We start from the raw sequence: 16,679 nt of genomic DNA, 5'->3' as shown, positions 1-16,679 counted from the left end.
GTGGTTCCCTCCGCCCCAAATAGCCCCCTCCCCTGTTATACACCTGCCTGCCCTCTCGCCACACCCCAGATCCTGGCCTCCCCTGCCCTCCAAGACTTGGCTCAGATCTTGCCCCCTCCCAGCTGGGCTTAGCCCTTCTCTGGTAATGAAAACTTCTATCATAGCATTTAGAACAAAAGGCAGAATTTAGCCGTGAATCTGGTTATGCTTCTTTCCCCTGCACTATTCTATGAGTTCGAAGGCAGGAATTGTGTCTTATTAAATTTTGTATTCCACCGCCAGTTTCTGGAAAGTAATAATAATTTGTTAGGAAATTACTCTGTTCCAGGCAGTGCGTAATCACCGTTTCTTGTTGATCCAGTTGAAGGTTGAGGATTGCCTGGAAGCCTCAGACTCCAGAAGAGTCCAGATTCACTCAAGAGCTCTTTCCACCAGCCCCTGCAGCTCGTTGACGAGGAAGAGCGAGCAGATGGCCCCACACAGGAAGAGAACTTGCATTAAGGAAGAGCTGCACTCAGTTGTTCCACCTGTTTTCTTTTATTTAAAGAAAAATTTTTTTCAAAATTACTCAACACACTTAAAAATACTTAAAACCTCCACAGACTTATATAGGACAGAAAATGATAAAAATAATAAAAACGCCTTTTCTTGTCCCCTACCCTTCCTGCTAGCTATGAAGTATTCCAGAGGCAAGATGCACCATAACTTCACTGTTACCCTGTTGATAACTAGTTTGGTTGTTTAAAAAACTCTTGTACAAAAAATACTGCAGGAACTATTGTGATCCAAATATCTTGATGCTCATGAATATTCTATAAGATAGATACCTGGAAGTGAAATTATTCAGCCAAAGGCCGTGGTATTTCATATTTTTGGTGAACGCTGCCAATTCTACAAAGCTGTCCCTGTCGACAGCCAATTCTGCTTTCCTTTGGAGCAGCCCCCTCTCCCCCCAGTCACGCTAGTCAATATTTACAACCTGGGGTGGGGTGGGGTGGGGTAGGGGTCTCGTGCTCTTTTTTTAAGAAAAGATTTTATTTACTTATTATTTATTTGAGAGAGAGAGCACGAGCAGGGGAGGGGGTGGGAGGGCAGAGGGAGAAGGGGAAGCAGGCTCCCCACTGAGCAGGGAGCCCAGGAGCCGGAGGGGCTCAATCCCAGGACCCTGGGATCATGACCTGAGCCGAGGGCAGAGGCTTAACCAACTGAACCACCCAGGCGCCCCTCATTATGCTCTTTTAATTCCCATTCCTTTTGTTACTATTGAGAATGAGCGTTTTATCATGTTTTTTTAACAAATGGTCTTTTTTTTTTAAATTTATTTATTTGACAGGGGGACAGTGAGAGAAGGAACACAAGCAGGGGGAGTGGGAGAGGGAGAAGCAGGCTTCCCGCGGAGCAGGGAGCCCGATGCGGGGCTCGACCCCAGGATCCCGGGATCATGACCTGAGCCAAAGGCAGACGCTTAACGACTGAGCCACCCAGGCGCCCTTATCATGTTTTTATTAGCCACTTGTATTTGCCTATTTTTGAAAATTGAGTTATTTTTATTATTGTCTTACAATAGTAGAATCTTAATATATTCTGGTTCGTAAGCTCTTGGGGTGTTATACATATTGCAGACATTTTCTTCTAATCCTTTTCTGGTGTTTTAGTTTTGCTAACGGTGCCTTTCTGCAAACAATTACAACCAATGTTTAGGCAATTACATTTTCAGTAACTTCTCTCATGGCTTCTGGGTTTTGTATCTCCTGAGGTAGGTCTTTTCTGCCTCCAATTATCCAACTAGTTTGGTCTTTTAGACCCAACTATAATCTTTTCTTTTTTTTTTTTAGTATCACAAGTTAGAAATCTAATTTTATGTGTTTCCAATTGGATGGTCTATGTCACATTATTATTTGTTAAATGATTGGTCCTTTTTCCATCTTTTAAATAGGCTTTTCGTGTATTAAATTACATATGTACATGGGTCCATTCTGTTTTATTCTATTGATCTCTTTATTTATACCTATAGAAATATCAGACTGCTTTAATCAGTATTGATTTATAGCATGTTTTGCCATTTGTTTTGGCCCGCTTCATTGTTCTTCTGTTAATTACCATTGTACATTTTCTCTTCCAGATGAAGTTTGGAATCAGCTTGTCAATCTCCATAAAAACTTTATTGTGTTTTGATGATGATTGCATTGAATTCATGTTTGGGGGAAGAATGGTCATATTTACAATATTGAGACTTCCCACCCAGGAATGTTATAATATTAGCTTTCAACTTACTCAAGTCTACTTTTATGTCCCCATTATATTTTATAATTGGTTAATGCTGGTATTAGGACAACAGTTTTAGAATTCTGCATCCCCAGGTATATATTGTGTCAAATACTCTTTTGCTAAATGTTGGCTACCTAAATGTGTGTGTGTGTGTGTGTGTAACTACATAGTTAACGCTTATTTAGTTATAATCACATAGTTATATTTTTCCATGTAAGTCTTGCTTGTTAACAACAAGCAATAATAATAAGCAAGGCTTATTTCTTATTTTTGCTTGTTTATTTGTTTTGCTATTATGAATGACTTTCCCCCAGTACCTTGTCAAATTGGTTAACTGGTACATCGAAAATAATTTTGGAATTATTTTCCAAAATAATTTCTTATTATTTTCTTTCGCAGCCTCTTCTCCATCACGTACACTTTAGATAAGTTTAGGTATCTAAACTTACCTGAAGTCTGTGTTAATGGGCTGAACTGTGTTCCCTCCTCCTTCCTAAATTTAAATGTTGAAGTCCTAACCTCCAGTATTTGGAAATACAGTCTTTAAAGAGGCAATTAAAATGCAGTCATTAGTGTGCCCGGGAGGCTCAGTTGGTTAAGCGACTGCCTTTGGCTCAGGTCATGATCCTGGAGTCCTGGGTTTGAGACCCGCCTAGGGCTTCCTGCTCAGTGGGGAGCCTGCTTCCCCCTCCGCCCCTCCCCCCTCTCATGCTCACTCTCTCTCTCTCAAATAAATAAAATCTTTAAAATAAAATAAAATGCGGTCATTAGGGTGAGTCCTAAGCCAATATCACTGGTACTCTGCTAAGAGTAAACATAGACACAGGCACTGAGGGAAGACCATATGAAGATATCAGAAGACAACCTCCTACAAACCCAGGACAGAGGCTCAGAAGAAACCAACCCTGCCAATGCCTTAATCTCAGACTTCTAGCTTCCAGAGCTGTGAGGAAAATACATTTCTGTTGCTTAAGCCAGGAGTCTGCGTTACTTCATTATGACAGCCCTAGGGAACAAATACTCTACTAGGATGGGAGCAAAATTTACAAGAAATATAGGGGCTTTTCCAAGACATGTAGCTGCTTAATCACAGGCTTATTATCCTTGAATGAGACAATCTCAGGATGACTGAACTTGAAAAATAAAACTGCCAAAATTGTATTTTTTATGGGTTGTATTTCACTATAAAAACCCATTTTCTTCTTCTCTAGGGTGAGAAGGAATTTTATTACTAAAATCTCTGTTTGCCTTGGTCTTTTCCATTCTTCCTCCAACAATTGCTGGACTATTGGCCAATCAAAATAAGCATTTTCTTACAGCATTTTCCAAGTCCAATACAGCTTGAAGCCTGGTTTCCTAAGGCATGATTAATTTTTGTGTGTTTGTATCTGATCACCTTAATGGTCACCCTCTTATTAGTCCACATAGCTTTCCACTGATTTGGGGGCTTTTTAGATAAATGATCATAGTACCTGCAACACCCACTTTTTCCTTCTTGATTAGTTGCTGCCCACCTGCTCCCTCCACCTCACGGTACAGCAACCTCTAATGCTGGTCACCCACGGACCCCCAACCTCACGAAGCACAGAGAGCCTCAGGGATGGGACAAATCCGGGAGTCCCAGCCTTCCCTAACCATCAGATACTGCCTGATGGAGGCAGAGGAGAGGTTGCAAACACAGCAATGGCTTTTTAAAAACCAGTGTCCAGGGAAGCAGTGTCACCCTTGGGAGGAACCAGCATTACTTGAGGGACTGTGCGTTACTGCCTGTCTCTGAAGAGCTGGTACAGCAGCCCCCAGCTCTGGCTTAACAAATGACAAGCTGGGGAAAAAAGGAGGAGTGGCGGAAGGGACGAGCAAAAATCAGGAAATGGAAGAGAGAAGTGAGTGGGATCAGGGGTGGGGAGCGGGCTGCCCCTGGAGACTTAGGTCTAGAGAAGCATATTCCTTCCAGTTGTCTAAAAGCACAGATGTTACACAATGTGTGTCTCAGGGACACAGAATCAGCACTCACTTCAGGTTACCAGAGTGAGGTCAGCATTTCCATTACGATTTCCTTGTTGGTGAGTTATTTTGTATGTTGCACGTTCCTTGTAAATCTTAATTTATAATAGTTGTCTATGACTGCTCTGTCCTGAAAAATCTCCCTCCTCCTCTGCTCCCTCTATTCTTGCTTCCCCCTGCAAAGTGGTGAATAGCATCAGGAATTTGTTAGGTAAGCCAAAAAAAAAAAAAAAAAAAGTCCAAAATCAGGACATTTCATTTCTCATACTGGTCTTCACTAACTATAGAAATACAACAGGGACACCTGGGTGGTTCAGTCGGTTAAGCGTCTGCCTTCGGCTCAGGTCATGATCCCGGGGTCCTGGGATCAAGCCCCACATCGGGCTCCCTGCTCAGGGGGGAGCCTGCTTCTCCCTCTGCCTGCCGCTTCCCCTGCTTGTGCTCTCACTCTCTCTCACAAATAAATATATACAATCTTAAAAAAAAAAAAATACAACCAAGATGAATTTTTAAAAATTTTTAAAATTTTTTAAAGATTTTATTATTTGTCAGAGAGAGAGAGAGCAAGTACAAGCAGAGGAAGCTGCCGGCAGAGGGAGAAGCAGGTTCCCCGCCGAGCAGGGAGCCCCTTGCGGGACTCAATCCCAGGACCCTGGGATCATGACCTGAGCTGAAGGCAAATGCTTAACCGACTGAGCCACCCAGGCGTCCCGATGAATATTTTTTTAAATTAATGTTTCAAGATTTTAGCAGAAGCTAACCTAGTGGTTTTAAATACCGCCCTGAAAATCCAATAGAATGCCAATCATTGTTGATGCTCCCACGGCCACTCATCAAGAGACACATAGAGATCCCAGAAATTTGGTTTACTTAAAATAGGTAAAGCAAGTAAAAGTATTTTCCTAGCTCCAGGATATAGCATGTATTGCCTGTCTATTGGTAACAAGAGCCTTTAAATTTAGGCTAGGGGAAGAGAGGTGACTCTAAGCTAAAATGTAAGTGACTTAAAACCTCCATCCTCTCCTTCCTTTTTCTTTATTTAATGGTAAACTATCAACGATCCTGTGCCCATTTGTTTTCTCCTGTTTACTTGCTCTACATGCTCATTTTCTGAAAGTGTCTTCTATCAGTCATTTACAACTTGGTGCCAAGTCAATGTTTCAGTTCCAAGAACATTGGCATCTTAAGTCTGATTTCTACCAGGGCAATGAACCCCTTGGTCCTTGCTTGAAGATATGTCAGACATCAGTGCACAGATGGAGGAAGATTTCGGAGATCTGGAGACTCAGCCACTGGGAAACATCTGTTCCCCATTAGTATAGTACTTTGGGTTAAGGGATCCAGAGCCCAGAAGCAAGCTTGCTCCCCATCAGGGAGATATGGGCCCACTTTGAGCTATAGAGTGCTCCTGGGTAGTACAGTCGGTCTGGTTTGTCTCTTCATGTTGGCTGCTCCGGTTTTATTTATTTTTATTTTTTATTTATTTAATTATTTATTATTTTTAAAGATTTATTTATTTGAGAGAGAGAGAGAGAGCGTGTGCACACATGTGTGTGAGCAGAGGGAGGGGCAGAAGGAGAGAGAATCCCAAGCAGAGTCCCCACTGAGCGCAGAGTCCAACCAGGGCTCCATCCCACTGCCCTGAGATCATGAGCAGAGCCGAAACCAAGAGCCGGACACTTACCCTACTGAGCACCCAGGCGCCGCTGGCTGCTCCGGGTTTAGTAGAGGGCGACAAGGATTCTTTACCCAGCGTTTACTGGAAAAGTTCAAGTAAATCAGTATTGAGCTGAGTTTCTTTCTGGATAGTTTCACCCCTACTTTGACCTACTCTCAAAGACAAACTGAGATAATGATAATGCGTTATTTTTGTACGTCTTTGAGATTTTTTTTTCTGAGATATTTTATAGAGTGAAATGAATTGCCTTTTCCACACAGATGGGGACTTCTCAGTACAATCTCTTAGCAATCCATGGGCTTTGAGCCCTTCACCTGAAAAGCAAGCCTATCTGTGTGGCCTTCTTTAAAGGACACTAGGAGATGGTGTTTATCGCTGGGGTTCCTGGCTGGACCCACAGCCCAGACACAGTTCCTGGGGGATCACTGCATTCATGTGACCACGTGGTAGCAGGACAGATGTGGGGCACCAAAACCTAGTAACGATTCTCACAGCCAAAAATTACATAAATTAGGTTTTAGGCTTCTGCTTGGTAAATACTTTGCTATTTTAGCTTGGTTTCCAATGCTGGTTAACTGATACTACAGTTTTCTTAATTCAACATGGTGTTCCCTCCAACTTACTAAAATCAATGGGAATTAAGTATATACACAAAGACATTTCAAAATAACAAACTAATTCAAGAGATTTGAAATTTTATGTAACGTTGAGCCATGTCAGAAAGCTCTGACTCCTTCCTCCTGGTCAGAGGTTCAAGAGGGTTGAAGTTGGTAAGATTTCTTTATTACACTGTAAAAAATGTGTCAGTTGTACATAACTGATCACCAATTACTAGAGGCTATGATTTGGTAAAGGGAACATTGAGGAAGGAGCTTCTTACAGATAAAAGCAATGAGACTGACAGTTGAAGTGGTGGGATCTCAGATGTGTGGTCCTGGGATGGCATTCTTCAGGAGCAAGTGATAGTTTTTAGGGTGTGCCATGTGGATTGAGAGTATGTGGAAACATGTCTTTTATCTTACAGGACTTGGTAGTCCCCATGTAGTCCCTAGGCTGCCAGGTGAATATTCTTGATGTTATAATCATTTCAGTTTAGATTGTACCACATTTCTGAGCTTGAAAGCTCTCCCAATTTTTTTAAAGAGAAGTGTGAAATGTATGCTTTGGGTATGTGTGATACACAGGCATATTCTATTATTACAAGTCCTATTGCAATTTTTTTAAAAAAAGTACATGGTCACAGTAGAAAGCCTGTCTTACAGTGGTAAAGCAGCAAGAGTTTTTATTTATTACAATTCTAAAAAATAATCCAACTTTGTAAGTAAAAAGGAACTCTGATTATCATTTGAAACATTTAAATTTGAAATTACCTACTAAACAGAAAATCTTTACATATAGACAAGTCCAATGTATCTGTTGGGTTTTACAGACATAGAATTTCTGTAGGGTTTTGGGCCCTATCAACAGCTTCTATTAAGTACAAGGACAACAAAATAGAGCAATAACACAATGGGGCAGCCCTAGTGGACACCAAAGATGAAGAGCCCATTAACCAGGCCTGGGCCAGAGAAACCCACCCTATAGGCAATACAAACTCTCTAACAGCTGAGCCTGGGCCCATGCACTTTCTACCACAGGGCTGTCCATGCCCATATGGGGATTGCAGTGGGCCAGATCCTATGGTACCAGTTCCAGGAAGCAGCCATCCTTTCCAACCTTTCCTAGAGGATCCTTATCATTGACTGTTGATGTGTCCCTGGGATGGATATTCAGGGCTGAAATTAAGGACCCCAAACTCCTAACTTGCATATTCACTTCATATCTCACTGTCATCCCAAGATCCCACTCAACAAGGGTAGTTATGGATGCTTACACTTTGCAGGCTGCCTGATCCTAGAATCAGCCCAGGCTCTTGGTCATGATCCCCATGGGGCACCAGTAGTCACAGAAGGTTCTTTAAGGCCAGAGATTACAGCAGTGGCTTCAGCCATGGTGAATAAAACCTCGGTATGTTACTCACAGCCAAGACGGTTGCCAGTTGGGTTGAGCCATAAGAAAATGCACTTGAGATCAGTAAGACTAAACTGTGTACATATAAGCAATAATGAATGTTACAAAAACCAACAACCACAAAAACAGAGCAGGGCTCTCAAAATCCAGAAACCAGAAATTCATTTAAAAATGTTTAAATATAATTATACAAAGAGAAAAAAAAAAATCTCAGCTAAACAACAAAGTCAAGCAACCTTATTTCCAAATCTACATGGCTAAAAAATGACCTGTGCTGAACTTTGGTACTTTTTCCCTTGATATTTTAGGACATGTGAGAGAATGTAAGTAGAAAATGTACAGAGAAGGCGCTAGCAAAAAAAAAAAAAAAGTTAATCCCCGTCCCCAAAGTTCACACTCATCATGTGAATTTTAATACTCCATGATGTTCATTCTAAACCCAATCCTTTAAAATTCTGTGGAAATGGTAGTTTGGGTGTTAATTTACAGTTGCTTGAAGCACATCAGGAGAAAATCAGGCAGAGAACATCATGAGCTACATCACGAGGGAGAGCTGGGGTCGTGGCACAAGGTTATCATGTGCTTTGTAATCTCAGAATATGCCCTGATTTGCGAAGAAAGAGGACTGACCTGCTCCTCTGGCATTATCAGAACTGGAGAGCGGTAGTTTTCCTTATTCTCCCTGCTAAGCATTCAAATTAGTTTAGAAAGGAACTAGGTAAATATAGAGTCTGATTCAAAACAGGTTGAAAAACTACCTGAAAATAACCAGGACTTAGCAAATAATTTGGCTAATTTTTAAAATTAAAAAAAAAAAAAAGTTAAAAAAATCTTTTATTCAGAAAATTAAAAGAGAGGCTTCTGTATTTTAAAGCAAAATAATTCTGCAAGAGATATTTTCTTCTAATTATGTTTGGTAGTAGTAAAGTTTTAAATATATCAATGCTAGTTTTTCTTCAATGTATATATCCTAAATGATGTTTTTGGGGTTACGAAGTTTTCTTGATGTTTATCTCTGGGGGGAAAATGTGAGTAAGCAAGAATCTGTATTTCAGTATTTATCAAAAGTTGTTAAGTTTTCTCATAAATAGGGTTTGAACTTGAATTTGTATAGCTACCTTTTTAAATGTACGGTAGGCAGGGCCTTTCTATGGTTATTCACAAATCATCCTTTCCCTTTTTTGAAGAGTATGATATAAAGGTGCTCTGATAGGAAGTTTCTCATTGAAAATATTAAGAAAGCATATTTCCTAGTGTAAGAAAGAAAAGTAATTTAAACTGTTTTTACTCAATCACAATTAAGAGAATGTGTGGTATGCATTTTTTTCATTTCTGGAGAGGAGTTTATAGAAGTATGATTGATTACTAGCTGTATCTTTACAAAAACATTTTGGTAATCCTAAGAAAGTAAAAGCAATATTTTGTTCCAAAGGTTATGAATTCAGATGTAGAAACAGGGAGGTGGTAAGAAACCTGGTAGAACTGGCTTTTACTAATAAACACAGAGCAAGACAGAGATGTTAGAAAAGGTGCCTCAGAAATAAGTAAACAGAAAACCCTAACACCTCCTACTCCTACTCCATTTCAGATTATAAAGCACCTGTTACAATGTACTCGAGTTTAGTGATTCCACATTAGATACATTATAAATATATCTTTCTTAAAGAATCTATAGAAAATATCATATATATAAAATTGCTGTATATTGCAAAATAGTTTAAAACCTAAAAATTTTGTATAAGCATACCTATCAATATAAAATATTATTTTTTCTCCACATCAATTGGGTTTTTTTTATCCATACAATTGTATCGTTTCCAAAGCCCATCATAAACCCAACCGACTTATACACTGTTTGAAATACACAGACATATACATAAATATATACACACACTCATACAGAGATATGAGCACACATTTGAGTCTTCACAGAAAAAAAGCACAATCACCAACAAAGCATCTCTTCATAGATATTTGTGTTTGCAAAGTGTTTTAATGTGGAAAAATAATTTTTAACTAAATTCTGCTCCTAATTGAACACAGTGGGCATAAGAGTTTTAGCTGCCTATCACATTCTAAATAAATGTCTTGATTTTGTTACAAAGACTCAGATATTTATATATGAAATTCTTTATGTTCCCTTAAGGCCTAATCTATCTCGATGAGAGAATAAAAGGTGGTTCTCAGTGTAATACTATAACAACAAGGATTTAGGATCATGCCTACAGTCCTTACCAAAATCTTGTACTCCTTGAGTATCCAACTCTTCCTCTCCAGTAAAACATGCTTGAAAGAGAATTCTGGGCTTCAGATTTTACCATGCACCCTGGAAATTGTGGAATGTCAGTACTGAGCTCTAGATCTGGGAGGCTCCAACATCAGCAGCCAGAAACCCAGGCTATCTGTTTATCTGATATTTAACCACAATAAACTCTTGGTTAGACGAAACGATCACAACTTGCTCTTTAATGGCATCAGGAAAACAATTAATCTCTTGGAAGAGCTATCAGGAAACAAATGTTTTCCTTGCCTTTGGATTAAGCCGGTCAACTGGTGAGCTTGATAACATTCATCCTGGGAATGTAACCCGTTGATGTGTAAGTATTTAGCCCCTAGCCTCACCTAGTAAACCATTTAATTATTTGTAAGAAAGCTAATTCATGAGAAGAAAAGCACACTGCAGGTAAATAGTCCACTATGAGAGAACCCTATGAAGGAAAATATAGTAATTAGAGAATCTTACATATAAAACAAATCATTTATTCCTTAAAGGTTACTGTGTTTATATAGCTTTAATTCAATTAGGTTAATTTTTTAGCTTGAGGTTTTAAATAATCATGTATTTAGCCCAGATATTTTATTCCCCAACCACTGGGAATGGGGTATTGACAGATTTAGTGTGGTCAATTAAAAATAAATGAGATAAAAAGTGCTAAACAACTTATGGGACGGGGAAGGAAAACATCCCTAAATGTTTCCAAAAGAAACATCAAAGGCAAATTAGATCCCAAACCCTCAAATTGGGGCAAATGCAATTTAACATCTGAATAGGCACTTTAAACTCAGAACAGGGACATTTCCTCTTCTTGTATCCCTTTGTTTCTTTCCTCTTTGGCATATAGTAAAGACATAATTTGCTAGTGTAGCCCCTCCTATCTAGGACAAGACAAAACAATAGGAACAAAGGAGTGAATTCTGTACCTGATGAGGTTTTAAAAAACAACTGAACTGTGATTAGTTATTAAGTAAAAGAGAAAAGTGTAAATCGTTCTGCCAATCGTGTGATCCGGAAAGATGTTACTGGCTTATCGTATGTGACTTTAAAGACAAAGATGCTTGGTGTCTACTTACACAAGCATTTGTCTGACTCTGATTTTCAAATACACGCTCATCGCTGCCACTTACACAAGCTTTCCTGCCAGGGGACCACCTTCATCTTCTAGCAGAAAGGGTCCCAAGTAGATCACACATACTGCTCTCAAGCCCCTACAGGGACTGAGGAAGGACCACTTCTCTCAAAAAACAACAGCAGCTGAAAGGGGCGCTATCAGGTGACCCAGAGAGCCGCTCCCGCCCTGGGTAGACCGGCGGGACGCAGACACGCCTGGGGCTGAAGTTGTCGCAAACTGCCATACTTTATAGAAGAAAAATCTGGATTAAACCCACTGCTGGCACTGATGAGTTATAGAAAAGGCTCATTTCTTCTCCCCTCCTCTCGCTCTTGACCAATGACAGACACCGGGATGGGTAATTGCGTTTTTAGCACGTTCTAATCGACATTAATGACACCTAATAAGGAAAAGCCATGGTTATTTCCCCAAATGCACCAGGCATGTCCAAAGCACTTTTCTATTCAGTGATTACTTCCATTGCAGCAGTATAAGCCACCAATTACTGGCAACACCAGAAAAATATAATGCAGTCAGAGTGAAACACAAACAACTTCTAACACTCATAGACCCCAACGTATACACACACACATACACACATGCTCCCACTACTGGGGGGATATTCATCGCTGAGGAGAGAGCTTAGGAGGTTTCCCCAGGTACACAATTCACCATCTGAGGAGGTGCTGTCCAGGTGAGTAAGTATAAGTTCGGGTGAACTATGTCTGCAGCCAACCCATGGCAACCTAGCACGACGACGACACTCGGTCATGGTTTCCTCCATGTAGGGTATGTACGGTAAGACCTTGGACCAGCTCAGCTCCTGTGCGCGTTAGCATTCGCTCATCTTTTCGTGGAATATGAAAGGTAAACTGAGGTTTCTTTGGTGCTGCTCGTTTGCTTGAAAGGCAGATTTTTCTTTTGTTGCGGCGCCGATGTTGTCTGCGGAAGTCTCTTCATCGTCTTCCTCCTCTCTCGGATTACCCTCCAGGCTGTGTCTAATGCCATAAGCGAAGTAGATCAGGAAACCTGTTAGAGGGAAGGGAAAAAAAAACAATCAATGTTTTAATATGTCAGAAAATGCCTGAATATGGAAAATGTAATATAGAACCTAATGGGGTTTTTTCCCTCCTCTTTCTGGGCTATTTTAGGACAGAATGCAAGTACGGAATACCCCTGCAGAATCCCCAATGGACGCTTTCCCAGTAGAATGTGCTTCTGCATTTTTAACGCCCAATCTTTGTAGAATGTATGTTTCTCCCAATTAAGTGTTTTTCAGACATTTATGTTGGAAAAAATTATATTTATTTTCTCAAAACTCAATACTATACTTTAAACAAAAGGATATGGGGTAAAATCTCAAATTACATCTCAAACACAAGTGGTGGGTTATCGGAGTCACAATCAGGTATTTTGGAAAACACGCCCTGTGTAAACAAAGTGGACATGGGCGTGCTTTACACGTGTTACCGTCACCAGGAGAGGCCAAATAGGGGCGCCTGGCTGGCTCAGTGGGTTAAGCGTCTCCCTTCGGCTCGGTCACGATCCCAGGGTCCTGGAATCAAGCCCCATGCCGGGCTCCCCGCTCAGCGGGGAGTCTGCTTCTCCCTTTGCCTCTGCCCCTGCTTGTGCTCTCTAACTCTCTCGAATAAAATAAATAAAAATCTTTTAAAAAAACAGGAGAGGCCAAATAATTATATACAAAGCAATTGATTATTAACAGCCATGCTCATTGGGAATTAGAAGGAAAGGTTTTACGTATCCCCACCAGATAGTTTATTACTTTCATGTAGGCATTTTGCTCTGTTTTAGTTATAGATTTAAAAATTGGTTGAGAGTTTTGGGTTGATGAGAAATGCTTTATAATTTTCCCATCTAAAATAATGAGAAGTAGGCTGCCAATTAGCATTTTGGCAGGTGCTATGGTTAGGGATAATTCTACTTCCTCTCCTGTCCTCAAAGTTTTAAAGACCCAGCCCTCCCTGTCCTCAAATAAAGGTACCACCATCACCGTTTTACAAAGAAGCAGGCACAAAAATGGGCCGAGGCCACAAGGTGAATAAATGGCACAGGTGGATTCAAACACAGAGAGTCTGGCTCCGAAGTTCATGCTCTTAACCAAGATCAAGTACATTAAACCATAGTGGTCTATGTCTGAGGAGAGAAGCAAGGGCTCATGGAAAGGCAGGAAGCATGCTGAAGTTCTCTGCCAGATTCAAAAGAGATTCTTCCGGGCTCAGAGGAGGGGAGTGAGTTCTATGGGTTTGGACTCGGCTCCCTGCGAGCACGTGGGCCGGACTCCAAAGGAACAGGCTGCATGGTTACATCCCAGAGTGTGGAGCTGAATGGCAGAGAGAAGCAACAGAGCCACCAACCAGAAGTGGCCACTGTGACCAAAAGAGAGAACAAACTAGTGTAACCCGTGTGGAATGATAGCCTGTGACCCAAGGCACCAGACCCTCAATTCCCTGGCACAAGGTAAGGTCCCCAAATATGGGCAAAACTCTAGTGTGGGTATGGGGAGATGAGCAAAACTGACAGCGGTTAAATCTCTCATCAATTCAAGTGGATTGGTGGCTTAAATTGAAATTGAATTAATTTCTACCCAAAGCAAACAATTACATACACCAGCATGAACTTAGGTTCATTCTTGCTAAGCCAATGGGAGGACTGTCAAAAAGCACACTCTTCAGCTCTTCAGGTGACCCAAACCAATGCAGACTTAGTGCTCCTTTCTCCCTGCTTCACCTTACAGACATGTCTGTTCACATTTTTAAGACAACTGCTCAGGGCCTGGGTGGCTCAGTCCTTAAGCATCTGCCTTCAGCTCAGGTCATGATCCCAGGGTCCTGGGATCGAGCCCCACATCGGGCTCCCTGCTCAGTGGGGAGTCTGCTTCTCCCTCTCCCACTCCCCCTGCTTGTGTTCCCTCTCTCTGTGTCTCTCTCTATGTGCTGTGTCTCTCTCTGTCAAATAAAAAAATAAAATAAAATCTTAAAAAAAAAAAAGACAACTGCTCAGTGCTTTAGTTACACCAAATGTAAACTCTCATTTTCTAACTCAATTTTCACATGGGAAAGGAATCATAATAAAAAACCATGTAGTAGAGATATAAATAAGCTCACCATTCTTATTTAATGCTAAATCCCAAGGTTCAAATAATAAGAAATTTAGATAACAAAAGAAATTTTTTGCTCTTAGCTCATTCAAAATGTCTTCAGAAATCCACTGGGACACTGGAAAGAACTGGCTTTGGAATCAGAGTCTTGCACTGCCATCCACATATTCAATCCCTTGACTTTTGGGGGCTTTTTTTCTCACCCATTAAGTTGGAGAAACAGAATCTACAGGGTTCTACAGGGTTCCTGGGAGAATTTAATTAAAAAAAAAAGGTATTTGGGGCGCCTGGGTGGCTCAGCCGTTAAGTGTCTGCCTTCGGCTCAGGTCATGGTCCCAGGGTCCTGGGATCGAGCCCCGCATGGGGCTCCCTACTCCGCGGGAGGCCTGCTTCTCCCTCTCCCACTCCCCCTGCTTGTGTTCCCTCTCTCGCTGTGTCTCTCTCTGTCAAATAAATAAATAAAATCTTTAAAAAAAAAAAAAGGTATCTGAAAACATTTGGAGAAGTAAGGACTCAGATGATCTAAAATTTGGGAAACGAAGAAACTGACAAAAACCCTTTATTTCCAAGAAGGGGGAGGGGATGCATTTCTGTAATCACAGAGCATGAAATGGGGAAGACAGAACCATGGCTCAGAAAGCTAAAACATTAAAAAACCTACCGAGTGCCATCCAAATGCTAAATCTTATCCAAGTGTCTGCGCTCAACTGGACCATCAGGTAGATGTTCACCAGGATGCTGAAGGCTGGCAAGAATGGTAAGAAAGGAACCTAAGGGAGGAAAATATCTTCTTAAATGTACTCAAATTTGGAAAGTACATTCCTCAGACTGTTTCAACGTGGTGACAACTGATTTGACATATATTCTTTCACACTGTGTCAGTAAGTTTATATTCTTACAAAAAGGACAACCAGAAGAAAAAATCATTCTTGTAGAGGCTACTAAAGGGAGCGTCACAGTCTATTCTACTTAAGTGCAGCCCAAAGCAACAGGGGATTTCTCTGGCCCGCTAACATCCGTATCATCACCAGATGCAATTGGCAGTAGGGTTTGGTTTAGATTAGGGTTCACTGGTTTCATTCAGATGTCAACAGGGCATGCCTCTGGAAGTCTGGATACACATGACATCTGAGAGGGATCCTTCCAGGAAGCTCTCTTCAAGTCCAAACCTGCTCCTCATTCAAATCTGACACAATAATTATAGCAGAAGGGCTTTTGGTGGGAATAGTCTTCTTGCAAGAGGACTGAATTTCTAAAATAAAATATTCTACTTATTCTTTGATACTATAGATTACTTGACAAGAAATTTGTTTACCATTATAGATAATAACGTGATAGGAGCATATTCGAGTTTTTGAGAAGCCATGTAGGGAGAATCCTTATGACAAAAAGAACATCTCAAAGAACTGCGACACTCTTGTTCTTCACTGGTTAACTTCGTCAGAAGTGTCTTTTTCTCTCTTTCTTTTTAAAAACAACTTACAAAACTAACACACCAGATAATATTGAGGATCTCTAATGTTCATTATTCATACCATGAAGGCTACTTTTTGCTGATTCTGGGGCTGCCTCCAAATGGTGAGCACAACGGCAATGCAGAGAACAAGAAACAGGACAAGAAGAGCAACACTCCATGCTTCTAGCCGGGCAATCGCTTGGACTCCGTAAGTGGTCAAGATACTCAGGCCCAAAACAAGAAATGCTGCAAAGGTGAGATATGCAGGTGACACAAAATCAGCAGGCACATTTCACTCAGATTCCCCTGGCTCGAGCAGTCTCTTGTGATAAGATATCAAGGTCTTCCCATGGCTTCTTTGTCAAATACTACGATTCTTCGTTTTCATTATGGGAGAAAATGGCTGTTTGCACCAATTTAAGAACCACCGCTCGCTTACTCATGACTGTCTCCTCCTCCCCCCTCAGCACTACCAGCCTGCTTTTCCTTCCTACATGTCATCGGGCTCCTCCTTCGCTACATTCTCACACTATATCGCAGGGATTGAACGTGATAATGTCAGGGGTGGAGATTTTCCTTTTTTCAAATGGGAAACGGCAAGTCTGTCTGTGTTCTGCTCTTGTAAACACTGTTCACGCAAACAAATAATCAATGATCTGTGTCTTTTCGCCCTCTTTCAGAAGGGGACATCACCACCCACCCAGCCTATTCCTGACCATCACGTCTGCATTCAGGGTCCCTCCTCTGTGCTCTAGA

General features: G+C 41.0%; 1 protein-coding gene across 2 annotated transcripts in view; it reads right to left on the bottom strand.

Annotated features, from left to right (window-relative positions):
• Window positions 1-7,206: 7,206 nt before the first annotated feature.
• Window positions 7,207-16,679, bottom strand: part of SLC7A2 (solute carrier family 7 member 2) — a 66,339-nt gene continuing 56,866 nt past the window's right edge. For both annotated transcript variants that reach the window (XM_036085014.2, XM_036085016.2), the window contains exons 10-12: window positions 16,003-16,169; window positions 15,129-15,237; window positions 7,207-12,378 (exon numbers count right to left, since the gene is read on the bottom strand). In XM_036085014.2, coding sequence (XP_035940907.1) covers window positions 12,182-12,378; window positions 15,129-15,237; window positions 16,003-16,169 — 473 coding nt within the window. In that variant the 3' untranslated portion in view covers window positions 7,207-12,181. The remainder of the gene's footprint in view (window positions 12,379-15,128; window positions 15,238-16,002; window positions 16,170-16,679) is intronic.

The sequence above is a fragment of the Halichoerus grypus genome, chromosome 3, assembly GCF_964656455.1.
Source record: "Halichoerus grypus chromosome 3, mHalGry1.hap1.1, whole genome shotgun sequence".
NCBI classification, from domain to species: Eukaryota; Metazoa; Chordata; class Mammalia; order Carnivora; family Phocidae; genus Halichoerus; species Halichoerus grypus.
The sequence above is the reverse complement of the archived record's forward strand: the minus strand, read 5'-3'. Positions and strand labels throughout refer to the sequence as shown.